General features: G+C 37.7%; 2 protein-coding genes across 2 annotated transcripts; one reads left to right on the forward strand and one right to left on the reverse strand.

Annotated features, from left to right (window-relative positions):
• The first annotated feature begins 4,384 nt into the window (after positions 1 to 4,384).
• LOC137747963 (uncharacterized) lies at positions 4,385 to 7,643 on the forward strand. Its single transcript, XM_068488084.1, has 11 exons — positions 4,385 to 5,242; positions 5,343 to 5,453; positions 5,549 to 5,581; positions 5,785 to 5,956; positions 6,075 to 6,253; positions 6,373 to 6,509; positions 6,606 to 6,701; positions 7,031 to 7,100; positions 7,178 to 7,249; positions 7,350 to 7,442; positions 7,542 to 7,643. The coding sequence occupies exons 1-11, from the start codon at positions 4,385 to 4,387 to the stop codon at positions 7,641 to 7,643; spliced, it is 1,923 nt and encodes a 640-aa protein (XP_068344185.1).
• A 983-nt stretch (positions 7,644 to 8,626) lies between these two features.
• LOC137747367 (protein transport protein SEC23 C-like) lies at positions 8,627 to 18,255 on the reverse strand. The gene is made up of 11 exons (XM_068487466.1): positions 17,274 to 18,255; positions 16,063 to 16,224; positions 14,313 to 14,455; positions 13,266 to 13,341; positions 13,012 to 13,187; positions 12,834 to 12,915; positions 12,217 to 12,294; positions 10,595 to 10,756; positions 10,223 to 10,486; positions 9,240 to 9,344; positions 8,627 to 8,891 (listed from the first exon to the last, which is right to left on the reverse strand). Exons 1-11 carry the CDS (start codon positions 18,168 to 18,170, stop codon positions 8,751 to 8,753), a joined length of 2,286 nt encoding a protein of 761 aa, XP_068343567.1. The 5' UTR covers positions 18,171 to 18,255; the 3' UTR covers positions 8,627 to 8,750.
• Between the last annotated feature and the right edge of the window lie 458 nt (positions 18,256 to 18,713).

The following is an 18,713-nucleotide window of genomic DNA, read 5'->3' on the forward strand; positions in this document are numbered from 1 at the left end:
AGTTGCCGTCAATCTTCTCTGTGCATTATCCCAAGTTGAGAACCTTTGCATAGGCCCTGATTATCAAAAAGACACATGATCTTGTACGTCTTTCAATTTACTACGTAGATATTAGAATGTTTACACTTGCAGCCACCCTAGCTAAACTGTTTGTGCTTCTGTTAAATGTCTAAATGGGCTAGTGCATGGGTCCACTTTTGGAACTCAATCAAACCAGTTTTTTTCCCTCTATGTTGGGACTTAATGGAATGCCCAAACATTTTATTGTTTGGTCTTTTCTTATTGTAGTTTCTCAAACAGAAAGTAACCCCAAAACTTGTCATTGTGTACTCAACGCTAGAAGGAAAAATACACTTATGCGGAGTGTACATTGTGATTTTTGGACCACCATGTATTCTATATATACACACGTATGTGTGTGTAAAAATATTGTATATATGGTTTTGTATTGTTTGGACATGCCAGAGATCTTGGTTGTGATCTACATAGATACCGCACCAAGTTTTCCTACTTACACTTGTGACATTCTTTCTTTCTTTTTAGTCATCGTACATTTATGTAGCTTATTTAATTTTGCAGATTTTGTCTGAAATTTATTATGGAGGTGGCCTACGGTTCTCATTTATGAAAGTTAAGACCATGTACATTTCCTTTGGTTCTTTGCAAAAACCAGATATCCCAGGGCTTGCTTGCCTATTCAAGAGCTCTCCCATGCTCCATTCTCTCAGAATTGACGTAAATGGTCGAGAAGACAATGCTGTAAGTTGTGAGCCTGTGGCATAACTTTAATTTTATATTTCTAAAATTCTCTGATCCTTTCATGTGTGTGTGTTTATATTACTTCTGCGCCTTCAAGTAACCAGAAAATGACAATCCTGTAATTACTTATTCGACACTCTACTCACTTGGTACTTCAAAATCAAATTTTAGAGATGATGAACATTTTATAGGACAATGCTGATTGCACTGAAGAGGAATACTGGGAAAGTCAAGCTCAAACTTTGAGTCACTTCCTATGCCACTTAAAGGTGGTGAACATTCATCTTTACGAAGATATGATCTCTGAGAGTGTGATTAAGTTTGCAAGGTTTTTGCTTCAACATGGAAGCGGCTTGCAAAAAATGATTCTTTCTACTTTCCAATGCTTTGGTAGCAACAAAAATCCTTGGGAGAATAGCATTGTTTTACTAGAGGGATTGCCCCGGTCATCTGCCAACGTCGAATTCTCAGCTTCTTTTTCTCCAATTGTTTTTTCTGACTCTTAGAATGCAGAGGATGGTATTAGGCTTGAATTCCAGGAGCCATGTCCAAAGAACCAGCGGTGCCGTCGTAGCTTGACCGTGGAGACACCTTTTTGACGTTGTCTTCTGATATGGCGAGCGTATAATTTTGGAGTTTAATGTTTCTTGCAATATTGGGAAAGATTGTTTGTTGCAAAATGTGAGAGTAGATTTCTGCTTTTGGGTGTTTAATTTTTGATTGCTAGTTAATATCTCTCTCGTTTCTCGGTTGTCTCTCTGCGTTGATATGGAGATGCATCTGTGTTGCAATATTTTGTAATGTTATATTACATGTATTTCTGCTCCCTGCAGCTCCTATTTTGTTAGTGTTATTATGACTGAGTTTACTCTTCAGCTCTCTCTCTGATCTAACTAGCGAATCAATATGTGGTGGCTGCGTCTTCTGATACTGGTACGGTAAATGAATTTACTGTACCAGTAGAATAAGAAGAGAAGATTTCGAGAATTTATGACCGTTTATTGAGTAAATCTCGGAATAAATCCCCTTGTCATGATGGTTTCTTGGAATTGGAAGGGTTTGAGCCGTCACTATAGTATCCCATTATGCACGATGATGATGATGTCTGGTTTTCAAGGCACAATCTCTAAAGATTAGTGTTTCGGCGTCTGCGCACTTGGGGCGTGGAACGCATGAGACCACCGAAGACGGACAGACGCCGTGGAAACTCGACACGTGGTGTTTTGTGGTAGTCGAGGGGAAGTGGTGCAGATACAGGAATCGAGTCCATTAAATTATCAAGTTAGTGGGTCTTAAGTAACTCGGAACGATTAGCCAGGTGTCCTTGGCTGAATAGTGTTTTCACTTCTTCAGACCCTCTTGGCCTAAGGTTTTAGAAGCGAGTGGGCAATGTATGGGATCCAAAATAATAGATTTGAGCCGAGTAAGATAATGGGCTTAGCCTAAAGTTAGATAGGAGTCCCAATCTGTTTAAATAGAAGCCTATCCCAAAGTGGATTGGCCGAGTTTGAATTAATGACTGATTTCGTGAGAATATCAGCTAAGTCTTAGTTTAGTCAAGAGTCTTTAAAGATCAAGATGGCATAGTAAGATTCGTAATATTCCAAGAATGTGATTAGAACAAGAAGTGAATTGAGTACCAAGGAAAGACTAGGTTCAGAGTCACAAGTCTAGTAGGAGTGACCACATTCGATCCAGATGGGAAGATGATTTGTTATTGGACGAAGATCTGCTGAGGAGATGCAATCCAAGTAGGATTCTACTTTGGCACCAGGAGACCTTCAACGTAACACACAAATCTGCCTTGCACAAACTCTTGCTCTACGCGAAACCCTCTCATCTTTGAGAAAACATTGACCTTCATAACTTCGTCAAGCATACCTTGCAATTTGTAGAAATAGTTCTGGAGCTGTGGAGTCAAGTGATCGAGGAGTACCTTGCAATTTGTAGGAATAGCTCTACTTCAAGTTCCCATCAGCAATGAGCCTTTGAGTCCCTATTGGAAGATGTTGACTCCTTAGCTTCTCGACAAAGTAAGGTGTAATCAAGTTACCCCGTTCGACACATTGAAAGCCAAACTTTTATTGAACTTCACAGAAACTAGCAGCCTTATCTTCAAGCTCTAGAACCCAAAGGCCAAGACGAGTTCCTTCCTCGGCTGCAATTGCAAGATAAGAAGTTAGCAGTGCGTCCAACATCGCCACTGCATTCATTTGCTCACCAATCGAGCTCGGTCGTTGAGTTGGCACGCCCCGCATTCAACTAAAGGACACAATTAGCTATTGGCCTACGCGCCACGTAGGTTATGTAGTTTTTAGGGTCAACACAGTCCTAATAAAGTTTGCCAGTTACTCGGCATTCATTTTGTTGGTTTGAAGCATACCGTGGTTTTATGTAACCTTTAGATGTTGAGGTCACCTATATTTAGTAATTCCATACGTCATTAGTAGCTAGATTTCTTCTAATAAGTTATCACTCATCAAACTGAATATATTATGTGATAAACCTAAAAATCAAACAAAAATTTTTGTCGTTGAAAGTTAATCCAATCCGAAATGACACTGTTTGCGAAACCAGCATTCGGTGTTGCAAATTTGCTATCATGAGTTCCTGAATTTAGGGTTTATACTGTGGGTTGGTGGAGCTGAATGATGATAGATTTCTTTTGGCACCTGTGGAAAATGTGGGTGAAATTCAAATAGTGACAGAAAACATAAAACAAACCAAAAGTAACATTTGATTTGAAGGCTAATGTAACCCCAAAATCCGGAATCTACATAGGATGAAATTTCATCTCTCCATAAACATTTTTTAATTATTATTGGTTTACAACCTGTAAAATTTTGGATATTGCAGCAGAATTGTCTTGTTCGTACATCAAATTAAACCAATAAAATATGCCGCATTTTATAGTTTAAAAGAAAAAAAAATTGTGTTGATAATTACTCTGATAATTAAGTTTCTCTTTATTGTTTGCAGAAATTAAAAATATAAATAATTGTCTGGCATGTTCAAAGCATATAAGCTCCCAAGCAAGAAGAAATCAAAGCCAGATTTACAAATTTGGCAACACATGTTGAAGCACGCCTCACATTGGTCATATAAGATTTTTGAGAGACGGGTAAACTATTAACACTAATCTTAACGCCGATACTGATATTGTCTCATAATATGCATCGTACCATCTGTAAAAGTATGGAAAGGTGGTTCAAAAGTGGACCTCAAGTGCAAAAGTAAATGCTCTTAACCAACTGAGTTACAAGTCACTTATAATAAGTTAAGGTTTATACGAAGGCCTTGATCAAATTAACAGTAGACCTATTCAGTACGAGAGGAAGTTTAACTTCATAAAATTTCCGATGTGATACGTGACCCCATACTATTTAAATTTCTCTCTGAGTCCTAGGCGCATAGTATATTCTATATCGGCCGGCTGCTGCATGTTTTATAGACTCAAAATATAGTTTATCAGGCCATGAAGATATCGTTTTTCTTCGTTAAATTCATGGAAACCTCTTCGGAATCTCCTTCATAAAAAACGAAAACCGAAACTCCAATTCTCGCAATCATCATATTGTCATCCGATACGAAACAATTGAAGTTGCAGAGGCAGCTCTGCCGCACAATGCCAAGCCCGTCAATCATCTCCCGCTCTTCGTCCTTCCCACGGCTCAAAAAAGCATGGCCTTCGCAGTACACTCTCCCGGAAAACCTCCCTCCTGCGAACCACTCTGCATGCACAGCTCCTGCGTCGAAGATCACTTCTGCCAAGCTTTCCTGGAGAAGGAAGTTCAGAAAACTTATCAGGAAGAGACGGAATTCGAACTTCACAGAGCAAAGCCTCGAGGCTCACAATAACGCGCACATTGTGAAAGATGTGAACAAGCTTCACAAGAGAGTAGAGCAAGTTAGTCTTCAAGACTATTGTAACTTTGAGATTGATGAGGAAAGAAGCTCAAAATATAGTCCCTATTACATTAGGGGACTCACGTATCCGAACTTCGTTGTCCCTAAGCATCCAATTAGTACTCCCGGGCGTGAAAGCCATACCTCTCATGGTTCTTGGAACTCAATCTCCACCTTCTTTTCGGGGTTCAAAATGCGAGAGTGGAGCTCTTGCATTGGTTCAAAAAGCAAGAGCAACAAGCTTAGGCCGGAAATGTACACCGCAATGAAACCCCTCAAACCACCTGTAGTTAACTTCTCATCATCGACAATTACAGAGCTTTCTTTGGTGGAGAAGGAGAGCAGAGAGATGAAGGTGGTCAGGACTAGTAGCAACGAATCTAACAAAGAGAAGCCATTGAGGAAAAGAGTGCGATCAGGAGGAGCAGCAGCAGCTGATGTTGATGCGCCGAGAAATGATCAAATTAAGGTGATGAGTGAAGCCGAGAAGGAGTATGCATGGGCAGACAAGTACCAGCCTCTGTGCTTAGAAGATTTCATATGCAATAGAGACAAAGCAACTCAGCTGCAGGCTTTGGTATGCATGTACATCAACAACTCTTCTTTTTTTATTTTATGCACTTCTTTTATCTTATCAACTACTCAAATTAATTTGTGCATTGAAATTAAAAATACAGGCCAAAGAAGGAGGATGTGGACATTTCATATTTGAAGGACCGCCAGGAGTGGGGAAGAGAACGATGATCTGGGCTATGCTTCGAGAGGTTTTTGGACGCGACACAATACATGTATGTAGATATGATTCACTCTGTTTCACGTTGATTTATTTGCAGCTTTTATTCATGTCAATCTTTTAACTTTGTTCTTTGAAACATATTATTAGGCCAGAGAAGAGTTCAAGGCATTCAACCTCAAGGTAATTTACTTTATCCTCAATATTTACTTGATCAATTAATTTCACCAACATTTATATTAGTACATATAACATTCTTGGGAGGATTTAGGGGTTCATAATCACAAATGACAATTAGTCTGTAGTTAATCACTCTGTGCTGCATGATATAACAAAACATCGACCTTTTACTCGATTTTTCTTCTTTGTATCTTTTTTTCTCATAGGGTGAAATGGTAGGTAGTATAGAAGTACATGTAAAGCAATCTCCTCAACATGTAGAAGTGAATCTCTCTGAACTGAAGGGCTATGAAAAGCATGTGATTGTCGAACTCATGAAGGAAACACAGGACAACACGCTGAACAAATCTATGCCGTGCAGCCTTGACAACTGCCGAGGTATATATATTTAGATTAAAATCAGTACAAATTGATTTACTTCTAAAACTAAGCTGAGTAAATAGGTGCAGGAATAAAGCCTTTGCCTATTTTTATACACATATACATGTTTGTGCAGCAATAATATTATACGAGGCAGACAAGCTATCAACCGATGCCCTGCTGTATATAAAGTGGCTTTTAGAAAGGTATAAAGGGTGTAATAAGATATTCTTCTGCTGCTCTGATGTCTCAAAGCTTCAGGCAATCAAATCACTTTGCACCATCTTTGAGCTTTCACCTCCTTCGAAGACTGAGGTGGGAAACTAGTAAATTGTAACAAGGGGTACATAATTATGTGTTTCCTGAATTTAATATGTTTCGGTTTGCTGTTTTCCAAAGAGTTTGATCATTTAGTTTACTTTCTGCATTTTCAGATTGTTGAAGTTTTAAAATTCATATCTAAAAAAGAAGGCATAAATTTGCCACATGAATTGGCTGAAAGGTTAGCCCAAAATTCTAAGAATAATATCCGTCTAGCCATTCGTTCATTCGAGGCTACTTGGAAGAAAAGGTAATTAATAAGGAAAAAAATAGTTTCCGTCAACTGTTTTTGCTACTCATATTAATTTACGTGTTCTTGGTGTGCTCTGAAACGGTGTACATGCAGCTATCCTTTTAAAGAAGATCAAGTAATTTTGACAGGTTGGGAAGATAATATTGCAGATATTGCCAAGAATATGATTGAAGAGCAAAGCCCAAAACAGTACGCTCCCTTGAATTTTTGGCTATATATTTTGTTCTTAGTACAAGTTATTGTGTAGTAAGAGTACACTATACAATATGTGCCTCGGAAAACTCAGTTTGCCTTGTTCTCAAATTTCCGAGATACATATTATTGTATGAGCCGGTTATATACAAGTTTATAACCTCCCCCTCACGATATTTACTGAATCTCACATCCTGTGTTGTGAGATGGCGGTACAAAAGTTCTTCGGCGCGAATGGAGCTTAGCCCAGTTTAATTGTAGAATAGATTAGAATTAAGATAAACTTTGCAACTTCTGCAAATGAAATGATCTGCATCTTTTGGCAGGCTATATATAATCCGCGGAAAGCTTCATAATCTTATAGTTCATGGCGTATCTCCCGAATTCATTTTCAAAGTAAGCACATTGTCGCCCTTATATTAGATATTTAAGTAATAATACTATGAAGCAAATTTGTTCTAATTCTTATGCAGTCCCTAGTAGCAGAGCTGAAGAAGTATGTGGACGGCAGCCTGCGAGTTGACAGCATGTACGACGAATACAATGTACGAAACTTACAAACCTTACAGGGCAAATTGTTTTGATAGGTGTTAAATAATGAACTATTAATGTCACCAAAATATGGTTTTCTCTTGAATCATGCAGAGGAACGACGAATATATGTTTGAGAGTGACAAAGCACTGGCACTCAGTCGGCACGATCACGGGGAAACGGATAAAAGGCCCGCCGAACAATCTGTAAGGCACGTTCAGCAGTTCTTGAGAATTGAAGGTAAAACAACTGTTGGAAAGTTAATATAATCTCATGAGCTGGTTTGATTTGTGTTATATATGTAGATTGACGGAAATGTTATATTGTCATACTGCTTGTGGCAACATAAGATGCTTATATTACTAGATTATGAATCTGGATCATTGTTTGGGTTGATTCAGATTTGAATGTGTGGTTCAGATTCACATTCTGGCAACATAAGTCTGGCAAGAGAACGTTGCCCTATAAGCGCATTATGTGTATATAACACAAGCATTGCAATGTCCATCACTATTGCAATCTAAAGATTTGCCACTTCTTATACATAAGTTTGTTTTCATTCTCTCCCAGAGTTTATAGCTAAGTTCATGAGCAGCTACAAGGGTTGCTTAGATACCAAATCTTTACCCGGTCAAGATCCAACATAAGGAGACTTCTTATCGTCAGCCAAACAACTCGCGAAGGAATTATGTACCCTAAAATTTCCATTGGGGCAGCTTCCCTTTTTTTTTTTTCTTGTTACATGTGATCTTAGTACTGCTGCAGCTGGAAACCATTGGTTTTCTTGTAAACTTGAGATCATGGCTTAAACTTTTATGGAGTAGTGTGGAAATCAATAAGGTGTAGTAATATGACAAAAATGTTTGTCAACAACATTTTGAAGTAAAAATAATGTTTTATTAAGCAGTGTATATTATTACCAGCTAGATATTCTCGAACGTGTTGGGATGAGAACGAGCATAAGTTCAAGATTCGATTCATTTTCTCGTACGTGTTGGGTTGAGAACGAGGATAGGTTCAGGATTCGATTCATTTTCATTGTAACACGAAAATAACATTAAATTTTGCTTTGGCCATGCATCAAGGATGATAAGGGTCACTCAATGTCAAAATTTGTACAACACTTAAAATCGTTACATAATTGGCAATGCCAAACACAACACTTGGCCAAACCAACGTGACGTAGAAATTCCGGCTCAACGGTATTGATCAGTTCCATAACAAATACCGGCACACCACTTTATCGCGGCAGGCATGGATATGAGAAAAAGAGGAGCTGCTCGTAGAGGGAATCGAATTCCCGACGCGTTCGGAGAAACTGTTGATAATTGGTTTTACAACAAGGTATTGCATTTGATCAAATACATATGAATTATTATGAGAATAGAAGCATAACAAGCTTCCGTATATCATAGAGCCCAAACCAAATCAAAATTTAAATTAATTCGTATGCCTTACTGTACAAGCAATTGAGAAAACAAATGCTACAAAACTGCAGGATACCTCCTTGTGTATCATTGAACTGCTAATCTCTGGAGATGATCCAAGAAGACCTCAAAACTGACATCGTCGGTAAAGATCACATCCCCTCCCGGAAGTGGAGCTTCGTTGTTATAAGTCGCAGAAGGATTCAACTTTGCCAAAAGAAAACGGGCCTGTGTAATTACATAAAGGAAGGGGGATCAGTGACGCCAAATGAGTATCTAGTGAAAAACAGGTTCGTTCTTATTTTCCTATTGACTCGTGCCAAAACAAGGAATGATGACAACGGATTCAAACCAAGAGTACCCTGGAATAACGTATCAAAATATCAATGCCAGAAATATAGTTCCTCTCTATAAATCATCAAAGAAAAAGAGGCATGGTCCGTATAAAAAATAACACAATGACAATACCTGGGCCAACTCATACGTTAGAGACGATTGTAATGCCAAGGCATTTTTACCACAGAAATACAGGTTTTTTTGTTTAACGTCCATACTACAAGATAGCGTCAGAATTACCTGAGAACCATGCTGATCGCAAATCACCAGGCGGGGTACTGGAAATCTTTCCTTGATAATTTGATCTCCATCATCACGAGGAGCTTGTAACAATTGAGCAAATGCCTGGAAGCATAGATCTGTTTTAGTGGACGTAATATTTTGAAGAAGTTTTCTAGCATTGAACCTTCTATTTATATCAGAATTAAAAGCAACAGTTTCCTTCAAGGGTCTTTATTTGTTTGAACTTTGGAGTAAAAGAAACAGAACAAAATAAAAACTGAATCTGGCTAATTCGCAACTCGTCATTTTATCGATTAAAACAAACAAGGGCCATATACAAGGACAATAGATAAGCCATTGAGCCGAAGGCAAATTTTGAATCGAATATAGGATTGGCCTATGCAAATATGAGTTACTTATGAGACTCAGTGAGGTAGATGAGTAGGTCTGATTGTCCATGATAAGCACCATGATAAGCACCAAAACTTGATAGTTGATCATGGAGTTTTCGCTTTTACCGCAGAAAGACGTAACAAATTATAGTATTACATTGCACAATCAAGTAGTCATAAGTCAAAGGCAGTTAAAAAAATTGTTCCAAAGAAAAACAGATGGAAAATTCCACATTATGCCATAAATAATCAAGAGCTTTTAGTGCTAATACTAACACATATACAGATCAGTCTGCTATCTCAAGGCAGGGTCATCTCTAACCCAAGGGAGTGGCTTTAGTAACAAGTTGCAATGTTTTACTCTGTTTTCATCCAGTATAGTTCTTTATATAAAATTAATCAGGAATCATGCAAAGAGGACAATGCATCTAATGTTTGATCTGCTGGATATCTAGATGCAGCCTTCATTATATTTTATATCACGATAAAGGTGAACTTAGTCGTGAAGGAAATGATCTTTTAGATTCACTTTTTTAGACTTGAAACATAGATGGAAGGCAAAGACAAGCTGTTCAGATCAACTTTAACTAAAAGACGGCAAAACATTACCTGATGTTCTGGGAGATCCTGATATCCAGCTTTCCGCCATTGAGCAATGGTTGAACCATGAAAAATAACAACAGTAAAGTATGCGTCTAAAAGCAGAATCCTATCTGCTGCAATGGCAGCGACGTCAAGAAGTGCTGGTTCTGGGCCTGAATGAAATGAATATGAAATCAACGAAGGCTGAAGCATCACAACTGAGTTGGTAACATTTTCTCGGTTGAGGATCATTCTGAAGTATGCTGTTTCATCTGGGCTGTTGTTAAAAACCTGCAACACAAGTTCAATTGACGTTAATCACAATATCTATACAATAGATAACAACGATAAGAACAATGCGGAAATTAGAAGTAATGTGACATACACAGAGGTATATACCTGCACAAATTGAGAACGCCGTAAATGAAACATAAATTGAGGGAAGATTGAAAACCGTGGAGATAAACTGAAAGAAGAGGGACTGTCCTTTTGGTAATCTCCAAACCGAGAACACATGTGTATCAATGATTTATCCAACCATCTTATAGGGTCAAACTCTGCCTGGATATTTCATGAAACGACAAAAAGATTAGTGAAGCAATCAGTCATATTTTACAAAATAATACACACACATGTTATAAAACATCAAGAGTGCTGAAAATCACTTCTCACGAAAGCAACCCAAAACGTATTGATTAAAAGGATACGACTCTTTTGCGATTTTACCACATCAAATATGCAAAACAAATAAAGTACTATATAGCATGGTTGTATTGGGCACTGACGTATGTCTCTGTTCATTTCCATTGCCAGTTACCTTGTCGCACTAGAGTTTGGATAGAGTTTGGAGAACAACTATTCAAAAGCTCAAATGGAAAAGATTACATTAAGGAAAATTATCATGTGATGTATGCTTTCTTTTGGTTTTCTTATATAGAGTATTCTTTATATGAGAATGATTCTTCACAGAGTGATGTGTGGATAATAGATTATAGCAATTGTCCATGTTAACTTCACACAGAAATTTGACATCGCCACAAGTCATCAGCACAATAATCCATTACAATTAGGACTACAAGGTGATGAGCTAAAAATTCCATTATTTGTTACATCTTCCACCGTATGTTTTTGGTCTTTACATTGACACAACATTTTACCATTCAGCTACAGCCATTGGATTTAAAAATAAAAATGATACTGAAACTAAGAGTGAAAATGTCTATGGTTCATTGTTGTTTTTTTTTCTGCTGAGAGTCAGCATCCCAATCTCTAAATCTAGACCTTGTCAGCATGAGTGATCGCTGTTTCATTTCCTTTGCATGTCATGCACATGTACACGCAGCATATCATATAGGCTTTAATAAATTACGCTTTTTGAAACTTCAATATCTATTGATTAATAAACAACAGAGATAAATGAAAGCTTCATTTAAATATCCTGTGATGAATTATCTTAAAACTAAAGAAACTCCTTCAAAGAAGAATAGAGTGATGAATTGATGTATTCTTTATGGGATTTGGAACTCCATCTGTAGTTTCAACCTTCCCAGGATGACGGCAGACTTGAAAAACAACCTATAGGAACTTTAACCCAAAAGGAAACAAATTTTCTTGCATAAACATTTCTCAGCCCTGTATAAGTTCAAAGAAATATGCCTAGGAGGCTTTCAGGTTCCAGAGCGAGAACAGACAAGAATTTCTTTCTTCAACATTCAAATAAGCTCCATTACCCATGAATCATGTTCAAATTTTCTTCTTTCTCTAACTTTAGTACTTGCGCATATTCAGTTTTACCCTTGTTTTGTTTGTTGGAGTGTCTGTCAGTGACCATATATATATGAGAGAAACAGATAAAGGGGAGATGGAAAAATGGAAGCGGCAATTCAAATTTTTTTGGGGGTCAATATCACCATTTCCAATTAGAAAATTTACAAAAGACAATCTAATAAGATTTGTTATCAACAAATTTGGGTTTCAACACCTGAGACAAGTGTATAGAACCATGTAATAATAAAGATTACCTCAGTTTCCATTTTGAAAGAAACTAGGCGCGCCATGACTACAGCAGCTGCTTCTTGGTCAAATCCAGCAATCAACTCCTATTGTATAAACCAGTAGCTTCATATTACAATTTAAAAGAAAAGAAAATGATACTTGAGGAAGTAAAATCAAATTCATGCAGCTGCAATAACTAGTATGTAATCCCCCATGGCATCAATACTATTCCAAATCTATAACAAACTATTATCTTCCCCTCATAATCAATGAAAAGTCAAAAACTAAAGTCATGAAACTAAAAGGAGCGAGAGAGAGAGAGTTGCATATATTGTTTTTGAAGCAGTTTAACAATGAAAGAAGAATTTCCTCTAAATTATGACAAGGAGCAAAACGCCTGTAAGTCCAACCCCATAGTCTCTTTTGAATCAAAGGTTTTACTTATCAAAGAAATATGGACATCAAATTCAAATAGAATATACTTAAACATTGCAATTTGAAAGCGGTTGTGAAGGTTCAGTAAAAGCAAAGTTTTCCATGATGAAATACCTTCATTATATCAGACACATTATTTAATATTTTTCTTTGCAAGAAAAAATGATAATGCATCATATATTGAGGACAGGGAGTACAGAAAACTTGCCTGAAGGCTTCCAGGTCCAGCAACCCATCTTCTCGATAGGGTCGTAACACGGAGTCTCATTTGACCACTACTATGCTGATAACTGTAGCAAAATATCTACAATCAGTAAACATATTTCCTTCTATACTAGGCACAAACAAAAATAATAGCTCAAAGTCTGTAAGCAAGGAGTTCATACTAAGTAAGAAACTGGAAGTAAAACTGATTGCTAGTCGGTTGAACAGTAGCATCCGGCATTTCCTTCTTAACAATTTCAAATATTAGACATAAAGATGTCGCTTTGTCAAGGCCACACATCTTCCATGCACTAGTGCTCCCCTGACCAACAACCGTGTCCGAGCACAAAGGACCTTTCTGCATAAGGTCAACAGTATAAGGTTTGAGAACATGACCAGCTAAAAAGAGAGATCAACATTATACTGTTGATTATACCTTCTCAAGAGATGCACAAGGACCAATAATGCCCTGAACTTTGACATCTTTTGAGCAGTTTATCTCAAATATACCACTGCTTCAAAGATAAAAAAAATAAGAATGCCAGTAGAGATTTGTCACAAATTTAAACATCTACATAACATAGAAACACCGAAAATTATTTTCAGTGTAATGTCCACCGCACCTTGGCACAATATAAGCCGCTCTTTTAAGGAGCAAATTATATGAAAAATTACTGGAGTTAATGCCACGTTATCAACAAATTTGTTATAACTAAAACTAATTCATTTTCTTTTCAGAACAATAAAAACATTTAACCTTGTCACAAATAAAAGAAAAAACTAAACTGCAAAAGCAAATCTTATATTCCTAAATTATTGATCTGAAACTATGCTCAACAACAAAGTCACCACACTAGACTAGAAAGTACCTGACAAAATAGTATCTGTACCATTCCACTGATATATAAGCAAATTATTAATAGTAAGACAAACGGGTGAAGATACATTTAGCAGCTGTGCAAGATGTACAGAAAAAGAAGACATCATGTTGCAAGTCATATACACAGCATCATATATTACATTCTAAGAAAGCATAGGTACAAAGAAACCACAAAAAACTTCAATAAGAAAAAATTATCATAGATAAGTTTGCTTCGCAGCTGCAAAAAATGTTTTGGAAATACAAAGGCCCCAATTGGGGTTGTGAAAGTTCTAATATGTGCACCTTTAGTATCACGGTGACCTTTGAACTACACCTCTGGTTTTGTTCTTTCATTAAAAACTCTTCTTTTTTTTTCCAGTGAATGAAACTTACTTCCTAAAAGACTTACAAAAAAGAAGAGTATGTTTTCAATTTTCACAAATAAATAACATAACATATACATGTCAAGAAAGCCAAAGTATAACATAAACACAAACGACATTCCAAAAGTTTACAAGCAAGAAGCGCAAGTTTTCTAAATCTACTGGGAAACGTTCATAATGAAATTTGAAAATAAACAGCAGCAATTTCCCATTTTGAGATTGACCAAGGAAACTGTACTTTGATGATAAACCAAGCTCATAATCACCCGACTTAAAAACACGTCTGAGTGAGTCCTTAAACACTGAATGGCCAAAACTTTCAGCAAGTACAACTAGTCCTCCAGTTCTTTCAACTGCAATTTTAAGTTCTGCGATCCCCACCTGAAAGGGGAAACAGCATGCAAAAGAAACAAGAAATAATTTTAAATGAACATAAAACACCAACAAATAAGACACCTTCAATTTAATCTGTGGAACCCAAGTGTATAAGCTCAAGAAGCTTAATAAATTGTTTAACAGCAATTCTTTTGGGATTAGGACTAGTCTCCAACATATAGAATCCTTCCCCTACATATCAATTAACAATAACATATTACCTACCCCCTCCGAAAAGAAAAAGTAACATAAATAGATGTCCTACGCATGTTAAAACATTTTCTGTTACATATTATTGTATTGCAATCAATGTTTTAAAAGGCTCGCCTCAAGGCGCGCCTAGGTGCCCTGTGAGGCTGGGCTTGAGGGTTGCCGCCTCTGTTTTGAGGGAGTGGGCGGAAGGCGCTGCCTAGGCGCGCCTCAGGAGATTTTTTTTTTTTTTTTTTTTTTTTTTTTTTTTAAATACTCCCAAACCCAAATTTTGGGTAGGGTTTTAACTACCTCATACCTCTTCCTTGCACTATCATCTCTCTGCCTTGTTTTCTGATTTTATTTTTTATATAAAGGATGTGTGTGCTGTCTGCGTGCATTGTTATATGTGTGCTCATTGTGCTTTTCATCCTCTATTATATATATATATATATATATATATATATGTGTGTGTGTGTGTGTATGTATTTATAATATATGTGTGTGCTCAGGGTGATTATTGATTAATAATCTTTTTTGTTTAATATAATATATGTGTACGCTCAGTGTATATATTAAAAAATTTAGGTCCCGTGAGGCTTCGCCTCATGCCTAGGCTGGGCTATCCCTCAGACGCCTCGCCCAGGCCTCACACTTTTAATACATTAATTGCAATAAAGATTTATAACAGGAAAATTAAATGTCCAAACGTTAAAGATTACTATAGTTGGCAAAGATTAAAAAGAAAAACATTTAGTAACATTGGAGATTCTATCTTGTTCCTGAGATAGGGTAGTTGGAGGATAGACAACTTGGATAAATGAAATGTTGCCATCTTTCGTAAGTGATAGTGGAGATTACTATTAAAAGAATTCTCTTGGGGATAGTTTTCTTAAAAGAAAATATCTACTTAGTGGAACTCTAATATTATGGTTAAAGGGTCTAGTCAAGGACATTGGAAACATATTTCAAAGGGTACCTTTCCCCTCACCATTATCTTCGTGCAATGATGGGGAGTGTAGAAGATTAGTGAGACTGGTGGTTGGAGAGCCTCTTTTCTATGCATCCTATCCGCATCTTTACAGGCTATCTAACTCTCATAACATATCAATGGAAAATGTATGCTTCTTCTCTTATTCAATAAGTTTGAAATTTCATTTTGTAGGATTTGAAAGACTTTGAGGTTAGCGAGCTTTAATCTTTACTCTTCTTTTATTAAGGTAGTTCCTTACAAGTTGTTAAACCATATATAATATGTTGGAAACTTGAATCCTTGGGGCTTTTCATGCAATTCTTCTTTTTTAGAATTGGTATGAATACATAAAAATACAGAAATGTATGGACAGATTCAAGATGAAGGAAAAGAAACAAAGTACTTGGATAATCATCGCTACAAAAAAAGTAGAGACAAACTTGAAAATCACCTGGTCAAGGGCACTAGCAAAAAGATCAAGAACATGTCCTTGGTTTACAAGCTGCCTTGATAGTCCCTCATAGAACTTCACTGCTTTATGGAAGTGTGTGGCAGAATCTTTATCTAGGTCCTTGTGAGAACGAATGGGTTCAGATAGGTTTTTCGACACAATCTACAAAAGATCGCAAGCAGAAAAATCAGTGTAACAATTTAGTAATTAAAAAGGTAAAGTATAATTGCCATCATGCTATGGCAAAAGAAACATCACGCACTACATGGTTAAACTACCTAATAATTACCATCTCAACCATTTAAATTAAAATTTGGAGGAAAATAATTAAAAATCAAGAAACTTTGAAAACAAAGCATATAGAAGAGGCATCCCATATATGAATAAATTGTCAACAGTTATGGTAGTGGCATACTGGCCATAGGTTTAAAAACTATCACATGGTACTTTTAGACCATATCCATGAAAGAAAGGGGAGGGCAAGGGGTGAGCAGTTGGAAAACGCAAGTCAAGGTAGTTCCACTTGTAGTCAAGCAAAGAACGTTCACAGGGCTAAATATGAAAAAGATAAGGACACCCTTAACCCCACTTTCATTGGCCGTGTATGTTGAGCAAAACAGCCAATTACACAAGCCAAAATGCGATATTACACACATATTACTGAAAAAGCTTTACAATTTTCCATCCAACCCTAAGCATTTGAACGTACATAGAGAAAAACAACCATTTGCATAAGCCAAAATGTCAGAAAACACATATAGCCAAAAAGGAATTATAAACTGCCAATGTTCAATAACTAAGCATTTGCATTAGCCCTTTTTTGTTTGTCATTTCATTCTCTAATCTCTTAATCGCAAGGACCCCCTTAAGGAAAGCAGTAAAAAAGTAACAACACCGAAGGACCAAAAAGCGAGATAAGAAGACAAAGAAACAATTTAGGTAAAATAGGTCCCTTATAATGAATTCTAGTGATCCCAAGTAGCAGTACTGCTGCCAAAGAAGTTCCTTAGGAAGCAAACCATATAAAATCGACCACAACCTTCCAACCAACTACCAACCAGGGATAAAATCTCTATCTTCTAAGTTTTGGTAAACTTATCAATTCTCGTTAACAGTGATCTTTGTAGCAAAAAACATTTTAGTATCAATCAAGGAGACTCTATTATCTTAAGTTTCGGTGCCAACAAAAATAAATAATTAAGAATCCTTACAGCACCCATGCCTTCTGTGGAAGGCCCGCCAATAAATGCCATAATCCGAGCCCCAGAACCGGGCACGCAAGCTCCCAACAAGCTGGCCGCAACGCTAAGGGCAGTGCTGGTGCATCGAGTGGCCCTCTGATCCGCGGGCACTGGCCAAGGGTCCTTCTGCAACTCCTCCAACACCGAATTAAGTGCAAACTCACAATCCGAAGCGGGCAGCAAAAATCTGGCAATGCTCTCGGTGCTCAACCCGTCACGGTGCCCAGCAATGACCCCAGTAGCCGGTTTCGGCTTCTTGAGAAAGAAACTCATCTGTTCAAGCAACTGCTCCTTGTTGACGTCCTTGGATCCTTTGAAAATGTAAGTTTTGGGGACACCGGAGAAACCCAATTCGTGGACATGAACGAAGGTCCCGAAAGTGATGAGCCCCACGAGAGAGTAGTCCGGGAGTAGACCCAGAGCCTGAGACAGAGCGGACTTGAGGAACGAGAGCTCCTCCTCCATCATGCAGGTGTCGACGACGAAAATGAAGACCGGAGGTGAGGTGGGTTTCTCGAGCGACGAGTCGTATTCGATGGTGGTGTACTGGGGGAAGAGCTCGGCCGGGAGGTTCTCATCAGAGATGGAGGCGTAGTGGGGAGGGAAGTGGTTGCGGGTGAAGCAGAAAGGGCAGATCCAGATCTTGGCGGCGTAATCGACGGTGGAGAATGGGTTGAGGACGGAGCGGCAGGTACGGCAGCGGAGGGCAGCGTAGGGGAGGACGGGCATGGAGGGGAATGGCTTGATCGGAGTGTAGATGGCGGAGACTGGGACTACGCTGTTGGTGGACTCTTGCTTCGTGCCTGGGATTACGTTCCATGGCATTCGAACCCCGTCTTGGGATTCGAGGTCCAGAAATTCACTCATTGTTTTCTGCAATTCAGGATTTGCAGGTGGATTGCAGGGAGTGTGAGTGGAATTCTGGGTTCGTTTTGTCTGTGGGGGGAGAGGACCTGATGAGAGTGCGTTTGTTGACGGGGAGAGAGAGGTAGAATAATGGATGGGCCAATGTTTAGAGGATCATGAAGCCCGTTGGTCTTTTTGGACTTGACTTCCCATTTGGACTTACAAATATAATAAGCCCAATTTGTTCGGCTTAAATTATTTCATTTCCATACTAAACAAAACTCACTTTGTCTTCTAAAGCTGAAAAAACGTTACATAACTTCTTAGGGTGCATTTGTTGTACTGATTATTTTGGACTAAACTACCTTTGGGATTAAGCTGGATTGGCTTATAATAGATTAATTTAGACTAATTTAGTAAAGCGTTTGGTATAGTGTCGGACTAAAAAGCAAGGTATAAACAAACTATAATATTATATATTATTTAGCACATATCTAATAATATTTTATTATTTTATCTAATAATATTAATTGAAACCTTTTCTTTTTTTTTATCTGTTAGGAC

The sequence above is a fragment of the Pyrus communis genome, chromosome 10 (assembly GCF_963583255.1).
Source record: "Pyrus communis chromosome 10, drPyrComm1.1, whole genome shotgun sequence".
Taxonomy (NCBI): domain Eukaryota; kingdom Viridiplantae; phylum Streptophyta; class Magnoliopsida; order Rosales; family Rosaceae; genus Pyrus; species Pyrus communis.

Bases quoted from the DNA above. Each gene is read 5' to 3' on its own strand.
- LOC137747367 (XM_068487466.1), bottom strand. From the start codon at position 18,170: ATGAGTGAATTTCTGGACCTCGAATCCCAAGACGGGGTTCGAATGCCA. The intron at 14,456-16,062 runs GTGATTTTCAAG...TTCCCCTTTCAG, and splicing joins TTGCTAGTGCCCTTGACCAG to GTGGGGATCGCAGAACTTAA. The intron at 10,757-12,216 runs GTAATCTTTATT...TGAAATATCCAG, and splicing joins CTTTCAAAATGGAAACTGAG to GCAGAGTTTGACCCTATAAG.
- LOC137747963 (XM_068488084.1), top strand. From the start codon at position 4,385: ATGCCAAGCCCGTCAATCATCTCCCGCTCTTCGTCCTTCCCACGGCTC. The intron at 7,101-7,177 runs GTAAGCACATTG...ATTCTTATGCAG, and splicing joins CTCCCGAATTCATTTTCAAA to TCCCTAGTAGCAGAGCTGAA. The intron at 7,250-7,349 runs GTACGAAACTTA...TGAATCATGCAG, and splicing joins GCATGTACGACGAATACAAT to AGGAACGACGAATATATGTT.